The sequence below is a fragment of the Marmota flaviventris genome, chromosome 17 (assembly GCF_047511675.1).
Source record: "Marmota flaviventris isolate mMarFla1 chromosome 17, mMarFla1.hap1, whole genome shotgun sequence".
Classification (NCBI taxonomy): Eukaryota; Metazoa; Chordata; class Mammalia; order Rodentia; family Sciuridae; genus Marmota; species Marmota flaviventris.
Window position 1 is genome coordinate 65,050,821 of NC_092514.1, and position 19,359 is coordinate 65,070,179.

Sequence of the window (19,359 nt, forward strand, 5' to 3'; positions counted from 1 at the left end):
TCCTGCCCAATTTTGCAGTGCTGGAGATTTAAATTAGGTCCTTGCACATGCTAGGCAAGCCTCTCTCTTTCAACTAAATGGCTTTAAGTCTCTTCCTTGCCATAGGTGCAGCTGAGATAGGAAAGAATAAGCCCTATTCTCTGTACTTAGCCATTCACTTACTGGATAGCCACTCATGATTTTTTTTAAAATTTTTTCTTTTTGGTTGTAGATGGACACAATACCTTTATTTTATCTTTATTTATTTATTTATTTAACTTTATTTCATTTATTTATTTTTATGTGGTGCTGGGGATTGAACCCAGGGCCTCACACATGCTAGCCAAGTGCTCTACCACTGAGCCACAACCCGGCCCCACTCATGACTTGAAAGAAAAAAAAATTTTTTTAATTGTAGATGGATGCAATACCTTTGTTTTATTTATTTATTTTTATGTGGTGCTGATGATGGAATCCAGGGCCCACACGTAAGGCAAGTGCTACATCACTGAGCCACAATCCCAGCCCTCACCCATGATTTTTTCCCTGCTAATATCCTGTATTTAATCAAACCCTCTTTCCTTTTTAACAGCTTTGTAGTGTTTAGCCCCCCTTTTTCTGGGCAGCGGTGAGGACTGAACCCAAGGCTTTGAGCATGCTAGATAAGCGCTCTACCACAGAGCTACACCCCTAGCCCTGTTTTGTCCTCTTGATCAGAGGCCGGCTACTCTTTTTGATGTTGCCTTTTCTGGAAAGTCCTCAGTGGTGTTCTGGGGCTGTCTCTTGGTCTTTAAAGTGGCAGATTTTGGGCCTTCAGGTCCTGTCCTCCTGCCAATTAGTTCAAGCCTATTATTCTTGGAATATCCTTTGGATATTCCCTTGGAGCTGGTAACAAGGAAATCATGAGCTCTGAGAAGTACAAGTCAGGAGAGGCCAGAAGCTCCTAACCTTTGTTGATGTCTGGGTTCCATCTGAGAAAAGCTTCCCAGGAAAAAGAACACCCAGAAAGATTTGTTTAACCATCAGAGGAGACTCTGTCTACCTGCCTCAAAAAAGACAACACCGACAGATAGGTCTATGGAAGACTTATGACAACTTGCTGCCTAAAGTAGCATCCTGGAGATGTGTGGGGAGAGAGTAACTGGTGCTCTGTGTTTGAACAAACCCAAGCAGACACATTTATTTTTCAATTGGTCTAGATCTGGGAAGATTAAAACAAAACAAAGCAAAAGACCTCAGCCGACAGAACCATGCCTTTTCAAATGTGGCTTAGAAACAGCTAGCAACATTAATAACCGTCACTGTCTGCCCATTCTGTCCTGCATATCCTCTTACTTTAAATTGTGTGCCTTCTGCTAAGAAAAGGGAGGGAATTGGCGGAATAATGATGGAAAAGGACCAAAACGCAATCTAGGTTACACTCAGAACAAATGTAATGTGACTTAGGAAAAGGCCAAAGAGGAGGGCATTTCATTAGACAATCGATCTGAGAGTCAGATCTAACCTAAGTCACCCATTGGGCGTATGCATTTCTATTTATAGCCAGGGACAGAAGCCATCTGATGACTGATTCTGGGAATGCAGAAGATTTGTGTGGACAAAAGGAGAGTGCTGAGGATTTGGGGAGGGTGGTCCATCCGTCTTGGGATGAAGCAAACCTTGTTTTGATTTACTGGCAATGTGCAGAACCTGTTCAACCTTCCAATATCACGAAAAAAGGTCAGAACAATAGTTTTAATTAGGATTAACGGGTACCTATGCCTTTGTCTGTCCTTGAATTCTCACAGAAGCTGTATGTATCTGATGAGGGATTGTTTCAAGTGTTCTCTGAATCAAAGGATTGCTTTTACTTGACATGATGCTTCAGAAAGCTTTGATCTTGAAGTCTGGGATAAATTAGGATGGGTTTGAAATCCATCCAGCAGAGAATGGTAGAGCCCTGCATATCAACTATGTATGCATCAAATATACCAAGGTCCTACTTAGTCAATATCTTTGTGGTTATTTTAGACCAAGCTTCTATAATTACATCTTTATTATGCTTGGTGGATGGTGTTTCAATACAGGAAGCTGGAGCCTGCCTTTGTTGTCCTTTTAGGTAAGAGCTGAAGCCAGAGGGATTGAAAGCCCAAGTTGAATGTCATGAAATTGTTCTACAAGTTATTTCGGGGAAACTGACTTACCATACCACTCATCAACCCATGCAAAAGCCTGTCTATGTCCAATCAGCAGGATGTCTCGAACCACCTAGAAAGGAAAAGAAGGAGGTTGAAATAATACCAGGTTGGATCGGGACTCTCTGGAAAATAGTCGTTTTCAATTCTGGGAGTCTTGGCAATATGGATTCTTCAATCCCTTTGTCCACAGATGATGACAACGGCGGGCTGACGTGCAGGTATCATGCCCGCTTGTCCCAGTCCCTTTCTAGGGCATGCACACACTTGCTGTAAATTAATCACTTCAGGGCATTTGAGAGTCGAGCCAGGGGTTTGTACAAACTAACAACTACAAGACGGTCACACAGCAGTGACTCGAATGCATCTCTGGGAGCCCCAGCCTAAGGTTTTCTTTTTCGTTTATCTCTATCTGGAACAGTGTCTACTTTCCTACTTTTGTCTGTCTCTCTGGTGCCAGGAAGATAAAATTGGAAATCAAAAGCCCTTTTTTAGGTAGCAAGTGACCTGCCAGCAAGGTTAAGACCTTCCCACTTCTCTGATATAATATGTTAAATAATGAGTTAATTTTTAAAAGTAAATCAAGGTGTAGCACACAAGTAGGTAAATATCCTTCTAGGCTTAAGTTTCATGTAGTAGAAGGGGGGAAAAAAACAGTTTAGTCAACTATTTTGAGAGAGATGAAATAAGAGACCTGAATTGGAATAGAAGATAATAGGAATGGTAAGCTCCATTGGAGACAAAGGAATGAACTTGATTCTTACAGGGACGCATGCTGGCAATAGAAGACTGAGGAAAGTAAAATATACCATTTGCGTATGTGTCCAAGACTGTTGCTGTTCACATGCTTTTATTTCATGATACTCTTTTGCAACCTGTATAAATAAGCTTTTTTTTTTTTTTACATTTCTGGGATACCCACAGTCTCCTCCCAACATTCCTGTCTTCCTGTCAAACAAATCCAGTGACTGTCAAAAACCTCTCATGGAAGGTTCATGCATGTTTTAATAAATGAAGGATTTTAATTTGGTGAATTTGCATAAACAAGATCTAGTGGGGCTTTTATGACTGGGAAATGGGAAACACATAAGGACCATAAGAAACAACACCCAGCCATGCACACACTGAGTGCTGAGTGTGTAAAATTTGTGGAAATCAAAAGAACAGCATGGAGGCACTAGTAAATATACCCTATTACATTTAGTACAACACAGCTGTTGGATGGAAACGTGAATTCAATAATGTGCTAATGGCTTGCTTTTGAACATCCCCCCACCCTTAACTGTGAATAGAGTCTAGGGGAAAAAAAAAAGCAAAAACAAAGGTGTTCAGAGAAAAGCATCCTGACGCTTAAGCCCATGCAAATGCTACCTCAAATACTCATTAGCAACTCATGAGTCAGAGCAGGTGTGTTTTGGACGAATCCTGGACACTGCATTTTATTTGGAAATGGACAATGGAATGTCTGTAAATAAAGCAGTGTCCTTATAGGTTTTTAATTTTTAAATTTATTTATTTATTTGTTTGCTTTTATGGGTGCTGGGGATGGAACCCAGGGCCTCACACATGTGAAGGGAGTGCTCTACCACCAAGTTGCATCCCCAGCTCCTTTTATAGGATTTTTAAAAATCATAGATTCTCAAAACTGGCCAGTCATCTGTGAGAAAAGAAATGCATGAGCCCTGGTAAGATCTAAACATTCATGGCGAAAGGAAATAAAATGCACTATATAACAGTCCCCTAGTAAGAGGAGATCATTTTGGGTTAAAAAACTATCAGAGGCCAGGCACAGTGGGCACATGCCTGTAATGCCCGTGACTTGGGAGGCTGAGGAAGGAGGATCACAAGTTCAATGCTAGCCTCAGCAACTTAATGAGGCCCTAAGCAATTTAGCAATGCCCTGTTTCAACATAAAAAAATACAAAGAGCTAGGGATGTAGTTCAGTGGTAGAGTGTCCCTGGGTTCAATCCCCAGTACTATAAAACCAAAACCAAACTTTCTCTTGTCAATTGGCTCCCCACTCAGTAGAAAAATCCATCTAAGAAACAAGCTCAGTACATTTAGGGAAAAATTCCAGTGCCCCCAACAGAATTCTGTAAAGCTGTGTTTATCAGTTTTTAACTGGAAAAATAAATAGCCAGCCTATCTGAAATACAGAGACAACTTGGGGAGTATTTATTTTTATGAAAATGGGAGAAGTTACAAAGGGCAATGTTCAACACTGCATTTCCTATGAGTTTTTCCCAGGCAGAAAAACCTCACGTTAGAAACCAGGAGAAAACTGAAATCATCACCAAGTAGGTTTCTGCTACAAAATTAATATGTTAAGCCAAGGTGAGTATACAATTGAAATCTGTGTTTTGAGGTTGTTAATAATACTTCAGTAACAGAATTCTTCAGTAAGCGGCAGTGCTGAGGTTACTGTACTCCAATGGGAGCACTGGGGTGGCTCATTTGGTCTCTTGAGGCATTGTCTGCCTCAGGCACCTACATTTGCAAGATCTTCTGAGTAGAATTATCCTCAGGACCTGTGGACACAGAAAAGCCCCGGGGCCCCTTCCCAAGGGCCTCTGCCTGTAAGTAGATTAGCCCAATGCTAAAGTGACAAGTACATTTTGAAAGCTCCATTTCCCAAATAAACTCATCCAATGGACATGGAGGCCGCTAAATGAGAGCCAAAGCATAAAGCAGCTACTTCTAGCAGTGGGGAAAAATCAAACCATATATAAAACGCTGTGCAGGTGCCTGCCCTGGCTGGCACTCGGCAGTGGTTGTACAGTGCACACTCTTGACCTGAGGCTCAGGGCCGCACCAACCCTGCCCACAGCCTAGGGACTGCTGCTACATCACTTACCTTGTGCACAAATTGTTCTACTCTGGTCTGAAGCCCCCAGACCTCGAACTTCACGGTCACCAGCTTGTAGGAGCACATGATGGGCTGATGACTATCTCTCCAGCCTTCCCTTAACTGTCCCCGTCCTGTCTTTTCTGACTTGAAGTGTTTAGGATCCTAGGGGGGAAAAAAGTCATAGAAATTGATATATTAAAAATTTAACCATCTATATGAAATGTCCAGAACAGGCAACTCCATAGAGACAGAAAGTAGATTAGTGGTTGCCAGGGACTTGGGAGAGGAAGGGATGTGGGGTGACTACTAATGGAACTGGCATTTCTTGGGGGGAAGATGAAAATGTGCTGAATTAGATGATGGTGGTGGTTGTACACCTGTGTGGACACACTAAAACACCAATGAACAGTGCAGTTACTTAAAAGTGTGAGGGCTGGGGGATAGCTCAGTGGTGGAGCAGGTATGAGGCCCTGGGTTCCATCCCCAGCACTGAATTAAAAAAAAAAAAAAAAAAGAAAAGAAGGGAGGAAGAAAAGAAGAAAGATGGATTATGATTTCTCTATTAAAAAAATGGAGGGATTACAAGGTAATTAATCGGCAAAAATTTCAAAAAAAAAAAAAACCAAAAAAAGTGATTTAAAGTTAGATTTGTGAGCCGGAGGAAGAAGAACTACAAGTTCTAGGCCAGCCTGGCAACTTCAGGAGACCCTGTCTTAAAATAAAAAATGGCTGAGGATATAGCTCAGTGGTAAGGCACCCCGGGGTTAAAGCTCCAGTAAAAGGGGAAAAATAAAGTTAGGTTTGAGGCATTGTATTATGTATTTTTCTTGATTTTAATGTCAATAAACTTTACAAGCTGGGTGTGGTGGCACCTGCCTGTAATCCCAGGGGCTCAGGAGGCTAAGGCAGGAGGATCCCTAGTTCAAAGTCAGCCTTAGCAACTTAGCAAGGCCCTAAGCCACTCAGAGAGATCCTGTCTCTAAATAAAATACAAAAAAGGACTGGGGATGTGGCTCAGTGGTTAAGTGCCTCTGAGTTCAATACCTAGTACCAAAAACAAACAAATACATAAATAAATCAAATAAACTTTACCAAAAAAAAAAAAAAAAAGTCCAATGCATTGATGGGAGTGAAAAATGGCTCAACAACTTTGGGCAATTGCTCAGTAACATTTACAAAACCAAGCACATGCTTACTTATGATCTAATAATTTAATTTCTGGGAGTAATGAGTGCAGATGGCCACCAAAAGACTATACTAGAATATTCACACCAGTTTAAAATATAATAGCTAAAGATTGGAAACAGCCCAAATGTTCATTAACAGGAAACCAGGTGAATAAACCATGGTATCTTCATATGACATAATACTATACAGCAATGAAAAAGAACAAGTGTTGGTGGCTACATGCAAGAACACGTATGACTCTAACAGAAATGCTGAACAAAAGGAGCCAGAGGCAATAGCATACATACACTGGGTGATTCAAATCCCATGAACAAGCACAACCTGTCTATGGTGATGAAAGGTAGAAGACAGGTAACCTCTTGGTGTGTTTGGGGGTCGGGGGGTGAGTACAAAGGAACAGGAGGGAAACTTCTGGGATGATTTTATGTTGATTTGGATGCAATATGTGAAAATCCGCTGAGTTTTACACAAAAGATTGGTGTTAAATTTCAGTTATAAGAATGAAACAAGAAAGGCAAAAAAAGACTTCTGAAAAAATGTTGAACCACTTAATATTTGCTCAATGATTGCCATGTGGAAATTGGCTACTGATTATGTACTTAGAGGATTTTTTTCTCCCTGCGGTATTTAAAAAACGAATGTGTAAACTAATAAAGTGCACAAATGCCAGTAATTATGTTTAAAATGTTTTTATAAGATTATTTTAATTATTGTAAAAAAGACTGAAAGCTGCTGTGGGGTCTGCTGCACAATCTTGGGTCTGGGCCCCTAACACAACCTGACCTTGTTGATGGGGACGCAGGCCCCAGGGAGGCAAAGGGCTTCCCACACACAGCAGAGGCCACAGGGTGAAGCGGAAAAGCTGGCTTCTCCTCCCAGGAGAGGTTAGGGGCCCCGTGTAGAAAGGTAGATGGGATGAAGCAGGAAATCAGACGGGCTATGACTGCCCCAGCCCTTGTAACTCAGGGCAGACTGTGCCTCAGCAGGGGCTTGAGGGGCCAGAGCAGGCTTCTCACAAACGGAGACAGGTTTCTCATTTGGAGCTGGCTGAGGCTCTGGGCCACCTTGTACCAGCCTCTCATGAGGGCTTTCTGGCTGCCCTTGACTTCCCTTATGGATCAGCCTCCTCTGAGGGGGAGACACAGGACAACCCCAGGAGCAATTCCCAAACTAGGCCAATGCCAGGCCTTCATCAAAGTTGAGGCAGAGCCTTATCCTCCCAGCCTTGTTTCAATCCTTCTATTTACTGTTCCCCACTCTGCAGCCATGCTGGTCCCCCAAGAGAACCCAACTATATCGCTCCCTTCTCAGAATCCACCCATGGCGCCACGAGTTGAGGAGAAAGTTAAAACACCTGGCATGGACTACTAGGCCCTTTACACTGTTGTTTACCTTTCCAAGGTCTTTTCTGGACCACCATCCCAATGCCACGCTGTCCCTCCAGCCTTCAGAAGCTCTGGGCGGCCCCGTCCTTCAAAGCCCCAGAACTCTTGAACCTCCTAGGCAGGTGTTGGTCTCTCTTCCTGAACTTCCTTCTCCCCAACCAACCCTCTACTCTGCCTCTCTCTCTCTCCTTTTCTTTCTTCTGGACTGAACTCAAGTGTCACCACCCCCAAGGACCCTTTCCTGTGTAGCTCCTCCTTTAGGTTCCAAAGAAGCCTCAGGTCCTAGCCCAGTAGGTGAGCAATCTATAATGGCATTTGGTCATCTACCTCCCCTGGATTGTGAGCCCTCCAGGGCAGTAGATCCTATTGCCACAGGTCACGGACATCATAGATGTTGAATAAATGACTGAGCCCTCTTTGAACCCATCGTCCATATGTGGGTGGTGCATTGGAATTTTAGCCCAAATTGAGTAAATATTTAAGTGAAAGACTAATTAAAATACTATGTGCACAACAATAAGTGCTGGCAAAGATGGGCAGAAATTGGAACTCTCATACATTGCCAAGGGAAATGTAGAAGAGTGTGACAACATTGGAAAACATTTCAGGGAGTTCCTCAATATTAAACATAGAGTTGACATTTGACCCATCAATTCCACTGCTAGGTATCTACTAGGGAGAACCAAAAGCATATATCTCCACAAAAACTTGTCTGTGGGGCTGGGGTTGTGTGTGAGGCACTGAGTTCAATTCTCAGCACCACATAAAAATAAATAAATAAAAAATAAAGGTTCATCCACAACTAAAAATATATATATTAAAAAAAAAAACTTGTCCATGGATGTTCAAATTCATAATAAACAAAACAAAACAAAACCCCCAAAGATCTATCAACTTAAGACTGGATACACAAAACGTGGTATATCCCTTCAATGGAATATTATTTAGCTGTAACAAAAAATGAAGTATTGATACATGTTTCTCTTCCAAACTGCCTACTGATTTTTCCACAATGGAGGCAAATAATGGGTATTATTAACTGCACATGGCTAGAGGCTTAGAAGATATGGTTTCCACTTTATGGTTGACCAGAACACAGGCTGTCCTCAGGGTTAGCAGCTGAGGAAATAAAGGACAGTCATAGAGCCAGTGAGCAGAGGAAAGCAGAAGGCTCCCAGCAACCCAGAGCTGGAGGAGAACCCGGTGAATAGAGCAAGATGGGCAGGCACCAGGGCAGGGGAATGAAATAAAACCAGGGCAATGGCCTGAGGGGCCTCGTGCTAGCACAAGTGAGGCACTGGGTTTGACCCTCAGCACCGCTGGGCAAGAGGCCTGCAAATAGCAACACCTGGATGAGCTGACCTGCTCCACCCTTCCTGCCCTGAGCCTTGGACAGCCCTGGCTGGTGTCTTCAGCCCACAACCTCTGAGTTTGCAATGGTATCTAACTCAGAATCTTCCTGTATATCCCAGGTCCACACTTTTCAAGAATAAAAGAAGACCCTACAACATGGAACCCAGATGGATTGCAGCTGAGAACTGCAGGACCTGACAGCAAATTTCAGTTCAGAAAAGATTGGAAAAGATTGCTGGCACAGCCCAAACCATGCAGATGCTGAAATCAATGTGTAGTTTTCTTTCTTTCATATTTTCTTTCTTTCTTTCTTTCTTTCTTTCTTTCTTTCTTTCTTTCTTTCTTTCTTTCTTTCTTTCTTTCTCTCTCTCTCTCTCTTTATTTAGATGAAGACAATACTATTTTATTTTATTCATTTACTTTTATGCGATGCTGAGGGTCAAACCCAGTGCCTCACTTGTGCTAGGCAAGTGCTCTACCACTGAGCCACACCCCAGCCCAATGTTGTGGTTCTTGACTGTATTACAAATTGTAAAATTGCATTAGGTTAATTGTAGAGTAAAGTCATGGGAAAAGGCTGGGTGGGAATGAGAAGTACACTGTATTTTCAAGATTCAGAATGGAATTTTAAAAAGTTTTAACAACCAGAGAAATGAAAAGTTGTGCTGCAATTGTGTACAATGAATCAAAATGCATTCTGCTATCATATATACCTAATTAAAATAGTTAATAAATAAATTTAAAAAAGACTAATCCAGAAACAAAAAAAAAATTTAAAGTTGTAGATGGACACAGTACCTTTATTTTATTTATTTGTTTATTTTTATGCGGTGTTGAGAATCGAACCCAGTGCCTCACATGTGCCAGGCAAGTGCTCTACTACTGAGCCACAACCCCAGCTCCCAGAATAGCAATTTTAACCTGAAAGTGATAATTTGGTTTCATGTCCTCAATTTTGTAGACAGGGACACTGAGACCTGAGAGAAATAAAATATTTTGCCCCCAAATCACAAGCCCTCGATGATAGGTAGCCTCCTCTAAATCTAGCCCCATGCTCTTTCCACATTTACTTTTAGTATTAAACAGCAAAAGGGTGTTTCTGTTATAGCCAGATGCCAAAGAAGCAATTAACAATTGGGCTTTTTATGGCAACAGTGTGTCGATTTTTTGCAACACTAGTGTCATATCTATAGCTGTTGATTTCATCTAGTAAATCTCAAACATGGCCTATAATTAGAGATTCACTTTCAAAGAGCTGGAGGGAGATGAGGGAGAAGGGTTTACCAAAGGACAGCTTTAATCTAAGCTCTAGATCAGAAAGGAACAACCCACTGAAGGCGTTTGAATGGAAATGACCCCAAAATGGTGGGCGGGGTCAGGGGTATGGGACCACCAGGACTTATCTGAAAGAAGCTGGTAACTGCAAACTTCTCGATCCACACTTTCCCTGTTCCTTCTAATTCCCCTCCTGCCACCCCCAAGCGCTCATTCCTCTTGGAATCTTTCCCACTCTTTTTCTCACTGGTTTTCTAAATTGCTCCATTTATCTTTCTTTCTTTTGCTCTTCTTTCTTTCTTTCTTTTTTTGTACTGGGGATTTATTCCAGGGGTGCTTTACCCCTGAGCTACATCCCCAGCCCCTTTTTTATTTTGAGGCAGAGTCTTGCTAAGTTGCTGAGGCTGGCCTAGAACTTGTGATCCTCTATCCTCAGTCTTCCAAGTTGCTGGGATTACAGATGTGGAGCACCACATGCAGCTCTGTTCATCTTTTTTTTTTTAATTTAGTTTTTTGATTTTTAAATAGTTATTTTTTAGTTGTAGTTGGACACAATATCTTTATTTTATTTATGTATTTAAAATTTTTTTTTTTTAATGAGAGAATGAGAGAGGGGGAGGGGGGGAGAGAGAGAGAATTTTAATATTTATTTTTTAGTTATCGGCGGACACAACATCTTTGTTTGTATGTGGTGCTGAGGATCGAACCCGGGCCGCACGCATGCCAGGCGAGCGCGCTACCACTTGAGCCACATCCCCAGCCCTATTTATGTATTTTAATGAGGTGCTGAGGATCAAACCCAGGGCCTCACACATGCTAGGCGAGCGCTCTACCGCTGAGCCACAACCCCAGCCACCTCTGTTCATCTTTCTTACAACTCTTGTTTAAGTTTGCTTTTTATTTTTATAAATAAAAAGCAAATTTTAAAATTAATATTTTAATTTTTTAGTTGTTGATAGACTTTTTTTTAAAAAAATATATATATATGTGGTGCTGAGAATCGAACCCAGTGCCTCACACATGCTAGGCAAGTGCACTACTGCTGAGCCACAGCCCCAGTCCCTAGTTTGCTTTTTAAATGTTGTGTTTCAATAGCTTCTGGAGTATTTTGGTCCTGATTCAAACTCAATTATATTACTTACACCACTCAAAAGAATGAGACTATTTTACATCTTAAACATTCATTTCCAGGTTTCCTTATTTTAAAACAAGGTTTATAAATCTCAACCTTCACCTCTGATGTCTGGGCCTTTCCATGTGTCACGGTTTAGCCCATTATAAAAGGACACACAGCTTGCTTTCAGTGTAACCAAGACATTTAGTGTCTCAAAGCTGCTGCTGGAGCTCAAACCAGAACAATACGAAAATACATGAAAGTTCTCTGCCATGGGGTGAATGGTGATCCTCAAAAGATATATTCATGTCATCATCTCTGGAACCTATGAATGCCTGGGAACAAATATCTTTGTAGATATAGTTAAGCTAAGGATCTCAATATGAATTCTTTCTGGATTAAGTGAATGGGCCCTAAATACAATGACAGGTGTCTTTATGAGAGGAGAAGACACAAAGAGAAGGTCTCTTGAGGGCAGAGGCAGAGGTTGGAGTGACTCAGCCACAAAACAAGCAACTCCTGGAGCCACACAGAAGATGGAAGAGGAAAGAAAGAATGGCCCTCTGAATCCTCCACCTGATTTTGGAATTTTAGCTTCCAGAACTGTGAGAGGAACCTCTGGGGAGGAGGCACAAACAGCAAAATCAAAGCCCCAGTGCTTGAATCCCATTGGACTTGGGTGGCGCTTGGACGCCTAGGTTTTCAAAAGCTTCCCAGGTGATCTGAATGTACAGCTAAGATCCAACCACTGATCTTAGGTGCAAATATTATCTCTATGTTCTAAATGAGGAACTTGAAGCTCAGAAATGATTCATGACTTAGTCACAATCCTCCCAGACCTGTGTTCCCAGCCTGGTATGTTCTGAATATTTGTGCATGCCCAGAACCCAGATTCTATGTGATGATATTAGGAGGTGGGCCTATGGGAAGTGACTAGAGTCCTTTTATCCCTTCTGGCTTGTGAGGACACAGCAGGAAGGTGCATCTGAACCAGGAACCAGAAACCGACTCTGCCAGAGCCTCAATCTTGGATTTCCCAACCTCTGGGACTGTGAGAGAGAAACATTTATTGTTTATAATACCACCCTGTCAGTAGTATTTGGTTACAGTATTCTGAATAGACAGAGATACACTCTTATACCATGAGGACAGGATGTGCTCATCTGAAATTCTGGAACAATCCATCAAAAGAGAGAGCCTCAGTTTCCTCAACCTAAAATGGTGTTAATAAACTGTGAGCAGTGGCACATGCCTGTAATCCCAGTGATTTGGGAGGCTGAGGCAGGAAGATTGCAAGCTGGAAGCCAGCCTCAATAACTTAGCAAGACCCCCAGCAACTTAGTGAGACTAAATAAAAAGGGCTCGAGATGGAATGTCCCCAGGTCAGCACAAATGTACAGGGTGCATAATGTACAGGAAACATACCAGATTGATACAGGAAACAAAAACACCCTTAGAGAAGCAGTAATGTTGTTCCTTCAACTCTTAAGTTCTTCAGAAGAAAGGCACCAGGTACACACCATGCTGTAGATTATTTTGCATTATAATTGTTATTCCTATGGTTGAATCGATGGGAAAATGATGATAAGCTCTAATATGAATATGACCACCTATCATCGTGCAGGGTTCCTTGTGCAAGTGAAAGGCTGGGTAGGCTTTTCTATTTTCTGGAAGTTCTGACCTGTCAGTGTCCATCAATGTAATAGACAAAGGAATCACAAGAGAAGGGTTCTTGCTAGTGGGACATGTCCTCTGTGCCCTTTGTGTCCAATTTTCCCCTCTTTAAAAGGAAATCTGTCAGATGGGATTAGGGTTCACCCTAATGACCTCACTTTAACTTGATTACCTCTGTGAAGACCCTGTCTCATGTAGGACTTCAACATATCTTTTTGGATGGGTATAATTCTACCCAGCACATGGGTTGGGAAGGTTTTCACATAGAAAGTCTTCCAGATTCCTGGTGTCTCTTCCACGGCTCACTTGCTCTGTATGAAGCACACTGCATGCCACGGTAGTGCAGCTGGATCCACTGGGTGACTCAGAATGCTCTGGCCTCAAGGGGCCTGCAAAGCTACTCTAGCTGGAGAGGAGGCTGGTTGGGAACATGTGGGGCTATGTTCTGGCTGGGGGCTTATCAATTCATCACAATGAGGTTTCTGGCTTTGGATGCTGCTGGTACTCCCTGAGCTTGGCTGATGGCAAATAGGACCCTTGTAGTTAAAACCCATCTGTATAGATGGGGCTGAGCTGTTGCCAGGGCTGTTTCCCCAGGGCCAGACAGGCAGCTGGTTGCTCCTTCCCTTTGGCACATCTTCTTTAGAGGACTTTCCCTCCACAGGGTCAGCTGTGCCTGTGGGCCTCACCATCTTACACTGGGACAAGGCAGACCCAGGTGATCTGAGGGCTGCTGCTTTAGTGCAGCCACACGAACCACGTCCCCATGTGGGTCACAATCAATCTCACACCTGGAAGGTGCAAAGAGAAGCCCACAGGAGATCTTGGACCAGCTGGAGCAGAGTTTGCATCTCCAAGGCAATATTATTAGCTGATGTTCACTGAGATATAGTTTCCATGATTAATTACACTTTCAATTTGAACCACAAAGGACAATAACCAACAGGGGCTTGCCCTGTTAATTGAAATTAGAAGTTTTTGATAAATGTTAAATGAAAAAGGGCTAAGCAATAACCCCAGCCAGGAATTGCGACATTATGTAACCACAATGCTTAGTCCTAAAATAGGGAGGAGCTGATAGAGTACACCATACATTCAATTTTTTTCCTGCTTTCTGAAACTTTTACTGAAGACTCCAAGGTGTTGCAGATATTATTCTCATTTTGCTCTAAAGAATGGACATTTAGCCTGGAATTCAATATAGGATTTCTTTTCTTTTCTTTTTTATTTTTAGCACTAAGGAGTGAATCTACAGACATTCAACTACTGAGCCACATTCCCAGCCCTTTTTAAATTTTATTTTGAGACAGGGTCTCGCTAAGTTGCTTAGTACCTCACTGTTATTGAGGCTGGCTTTGAACTTGCAATCCTCCTGCCTCAGCCTCCTGAGCCGCTGGGATTACAGGTGTGCACTACAGTGCCTGGCTTGAATTTGAATTCTAAGAGGGATACACATAAAAACCAAGGGGCTTTCACAGAAGTTAGTTTGCAAAGACCACATATTAATAAGAGATCCTATACATATGAAATATCCAGAATAAGAAAATCTATGAAGAGAAAGTGGATTAGTGGTTTTCTAGGGTTGGGGTAGAGGTGAGAGTAATAGGATAGGCAGGTGATAAATAGTCTGTAGGCTTTCTTTTTGGGGTGATGAAAATGTTTAAAAGTTGATTTCATGGATGGCTGTACATATCTGTGAATATAATCGTACACTCAAGATGGGTGGCTTGTATGGTATGTAAGCAATAGCTCGAATAAGTTGTTAAAAAAACTTAAACACAAACAAACAAACTCAGGAGCTTTCACCATGTACTTGAGCACTGACCTAAAACTTTACATAAAAGGTCAATTGCAATGCATCAGTATAAAAAGAAAAAAGAAACCTTAAATGCAAATCTTGGCCATAAGAGTCAGTTCTTGCTTTGTTAGTAGTTAATACATAAAAGGCTATTTTTAAAGCCTTTGCCCTCGGCACTAGAATGTCCCACAAACAGTGATTTGTATTATTCCTCTGCAATGTGACTATTAAAGGAGTCTGGCTCCTAAGTACATGTGACACAGGAAGACAGAAAATTCTGAGTGGTCATGGCGGGGTGTGATTCAGTGTGTGCTCTGAACTAGTCTCAACTATAATTTAGATACAGAAACACTATGAGAAGAGAAAGTTTAAAATGGGAAATATGAGCATACACAGTGGTTTCTAGCCCTGGATGACCACTGTGGTCGCCTTGTAGGGTCCATGAGCTGAAGGCAGAAGGGAACCCCAAGAGAGGTGGGATTAGGGTTCACCCTAATGACTTCACTTTAACTTGATTATCTTTGTGAAGAGACTGTCTCATATGTAGAACTTCAACATTTCTTTTTGGTATGTTGAAAAAAAAGAAAGCTATGGACTAATGCTTACTAAGGTTTGGCTCTGCACAGAGCTTGTGTCAGGTACTTTAGACCTGTTTTCTCATTTTGTCCCATGGTATAATGAGAATCATATTTGGTCTTTGTCCCTGGTTCCTAGAACAGAGGTCCTAATGCCCTTGGAATTTCCTGAGACAAGAGTGACTTTGCTATTTATAAGGAGCCCCTAGATAGCCTCAAATGGGACTTGTCCTCAGAACAAGGAAGTGATTAGAGGGTGGGAACTCTCAATCCAACCCACTGACCTCTGTGGAGAAGAGGGAATATTGGTGATTGAGCTCCATAAGAACTTTAGAATAATAAGATTAGTGAGTTGGAGAGCTTCTGAGTTGGTAAACGCATTGACTTCCTGGGAGGACAGGTACGTTAGTCAGTTTTCTGTAACTGTCATAAAATACCTAAGATAAACAATATACAAGGAGAAAAGGTTTATTTTGGCTCATGGTTTCAATTCATGGTGGCTTGGTCTTGTTACTTTGGGCCTGTGGCAGCATTGGGGAGCATGTGGCAGAAGCAGCCTGCTCATTTGATAGTGGCCAGAAAGCAAAGAAAGAGACAGGAAATGCCCTTCATAGGCATTCCCCTATATCCTAATTTCCTCCCATTGGTCCCTCCCTCTTTAAATTTCCACTGCTTCCCAATAGTGCCAAGTTGAGGATCAAGGCTTTCATACATGGGCCTCTGGTGACAATCCAGAGCTACACTGTAATCGTGGGGCACCAACAGAGGACATGGAAGCTCCATAAGCTCCCCCTCCCTTAGGACCTCGCCCTATGCATCTCTTCCATTTGCCTAGTCATGTATTATATTCTCTAAAATAAACTAATAAATGTAAGTAAAATGTTCACCTGAGTTCTGCAAGCCTGTCTAGCAAATTATTGAACCCAAAGGTTGGGCTGTGGGAAGCCCTTATAAAGAGCTGGTCAGTCAGAAGTACAGGCAGTCTTGTATTGGGGAGTTTTGAGCTCTTTAACTTCTGGGATCCAATGCTAATTCCAGGTAGAAAATGTCAGAATTGAAGTGAATTGAATTGTTGGACATGTAGCTGGTATTAAAGAATTAGAGAACTGGAAAATTGTTTGGTGTCAGAGGAACATCCCAGATTTCTTCTCATGACTATCATCTTCATTTTGTGTCATGCCCAAGGGGATGTCCATCCTACTGCCAGACTCACTGTCCCATATTTCCATCTCAGTCCAACCATGGGCTCTTTCTGTAGCCTTCCTCTTTTGGAAATCTCCAAATGGGTGTCAGGCTCTGCTTTAGTCATCTTTTGCATTGCTGTTCCCAAAACACTTGACAAGAACAACTAAGAGGAGGAAAAGTTTATTTGGGGCTCACAGTTTCAGAGGTCTCAGTCCACGGATGGCTGATTCCATTGCTCTGGGCCCAAGGTGAGGCAGCACATCATGGGGGAAGGGCCCAGGGGAAGAGAGCTGCTCAGCTCATGGCAGGGTCAGGAAGCAGGGGTGGGGGGTGGAGGACAGGAAGAGGCCACAGGGAAGATGCACCCTTCCAGGGAATGCCCCCAGTAACCCACCTCCTCCAATTATATCCTACCTGCCCACAACTACCAACCAATCAGTGCATTCCAACGAGGATGAAATGATCAGGTTATAGCTCTCATAACCTATTCATTTCACCTCTGAATATTCATGTATTAACACAGAAGTTTTTGGGGGGCACCTTGCATCCAAACCATAATAGGCACCAATTTCTATGTTCTCCTATAAACTTCTGGGGACACTTGCCAGTCTACTCAGTCTTATAAGAGGGTGGTGTTAAGGGAGGGCCTGCGTGTTCCCAGTTCCATAAATAGCATTTGTGCAAATCCCCACCAACCTTTGTAGTAGACAGTCTTAGAAGACTCTTACTGCATGGCTTTAGGGTTAGGCAAGAAGTGTACAGGCAAGGACTCTGGGAACTCCCCTCCCTCATCTCCATATACAGCCTAGGAAGGGGGGAGGGGCCAGTGGCCCAAGTGGAGATGAGAGCTATCTCCTCATGGGTTCCAGGAAGAATCTGGCCTCAGTTATTAGCAGCTGCCTGAAGAACATAGGGTCATAACTCCTCTTTGTTCCCAGCTTTGGGCCTGGTTCCCAATTCCAGGGCAATAAGAGGCGTCTCCCGAACTTCCTGTTACACAATGCTAACCAGTTCCTTTTGGCACTTACAGATACCAAGATCACCTCTAATTGGAGTCAATAAGGTGAGTCAAGGGCACACTGGAGAGCAACCTGACTTAACGTAAGTGAGAGTGAGAGGCCAGGAAGTGGCACTCCTAAAGCCACTGAGCCTAGCTCCTGCCATGAAGGAGCTTGGTGGGAAGTGGCTCAGTGTGCAGCCTCTGAGGTGGGAGTGCCCCACCCACTCCGATTTTAGCAGTGTTCTTTGGACACAGGTTATAAAGTAGCATTAGTAGGCTTGATCCATACTGAGAATGGACAGTTTGGTCCACAGATAACTTAAGTTCATGAAAGCAAAAGCCGATAATAAACTCACAAATATTCTTCATGAGTTGCAACAGGGCAACACTGATATGTACTGGATTTAACTGTTCCTAGATCCTGCCAGATCTTCGTGTACTGTATTATTCTGGGAAACTTGGACCTCCAACCTGTTGAACAGAAACTAGGATAGAAATGTTCAATAAGCCAATCTGTAATTTGAAGATAATAAAGAATTTCTAGTTTTACAACTGGATGAGATTACAAATTTATCTCAGCTTTAGAACTAATTTTGCTTGTTAATATTGCTTAGAATCTCAAGATATTAGGCAGGTGAAGCAATGAGTGGCTTCTAACCTTTATTTTATAATAACATTCATTTTTGACCATGCCTAGGAACACCTCTGTAGGATTCTAGATTCTGGGAGCAGAATTGAAGAGGGAACTAAAAAGGCTTTGGAATGAGACACCTTGGGTTTGGATTTCTTTTCTTTTCCTCTCCCCAACCCCCCCCCACCCCCGCCCCACCCGGGAAATGGATACTAGAGATTGAACCCAGGGGTATTCTACCACTGAGTTACATTCCAGCCCTTTTTATTTTTTATTTTGACACAGGGCCTTGCAAAGTTGTTGAGGATGGCCTAGGACTTGCTATCCTCCTACCTCAGCCTCCTAAGTCACTGGGATTTCAAGTAAACCTGGCTCTGGGTTTAAATTTGTGTTTCAGAAGCAATTGTGTGAACCGAGGTAAGTTATTTAAGTCCAAAACTAGTGTGGGTATGACAAAGTGAGAGGAGTATTTCTCCAATGGTTCTGTGGGATGTATTCTCTGGCCACTACATCTATTTTTTCTTTTTGGAATGGGTTTATGTATTACTCAGTTGTTGGATGGCCAGTTTTTGTTTTTTTTCCAGACCCAAGCATGTTTTGCCCAATCTAATGTTTTCTGAAATGTTTATAGTGACCAGAAATTTTCCCAAAGATAGGGAGTGGAGTTCCATCAGATCGGGTCATCAAGGGATAGGCAAGGCCCTTCCTCTTGCATTATCCGTCTTTCCCCAAGACCATCCATTCCTAAGATCATGAGACTTGAGTTTAGCTAAAACATTTAAAGAAGAAATGATCTCTTGGAGTGATTTTTCAAAGACAACAGTTGTTTGTTTCTCTAGGTTTATCTGGAAGAGCCAGCTAGGTATAGGAAAATGGTTTTTTGGGTCAGAAATGTTGGGGTTTGAATTCAGGCTTCCTGAAACTTCCAGTAAGTGTACTTAGATTCTCTGAGCCTCAGATTCCCCTTTCATAAGATGGAGACAATGTCATTTTTAAAATTTATTAAGATTAAAAGATACAACTGAAAAAAAAAACAACTTACCATTGGCAATTATTTTTCTTAAAAATTAGTTCCTGACCCTCTAAAGAGAAATTTGTTAGGAAAAAAACCTAAGGCCCAAGTTAGTGAGCTAGTAATTATATGTCTTTTTCTGGGCCCCTTAAAAATAAAAGTCTAAG

General features: G+C 42.2%; 1 protein-coding gene across 1 annotated transcript in view; it reads right to left on the reverse strand.

Annotated features, from left to right (window-relative positions):
- Nucleotides 1-19,359, reverse strand: part of Pitpnc1 (phosphatidylinositol transfer protein cytoplasmic 1) — a 254,083-nt gene that overhangs the window by 18,163 nt on the left and 216,561 nt on the right. The window contains exons 7-8 of the mRNA XM_027946269.2: nt 5,009-5,164; nt 2,163-2,226 (exon numbers count right to left, since the gene is read on the reverse strand). Coding sequence (XP_027802070.1) covers nt 2,163-2,226; nt 5,009-5,164 — 220 coding nt within the window. The remainder of the gene's footprint in view (nt 1-2,162; nt 2,227-5,008; nt 5,165-19,359) is intronic.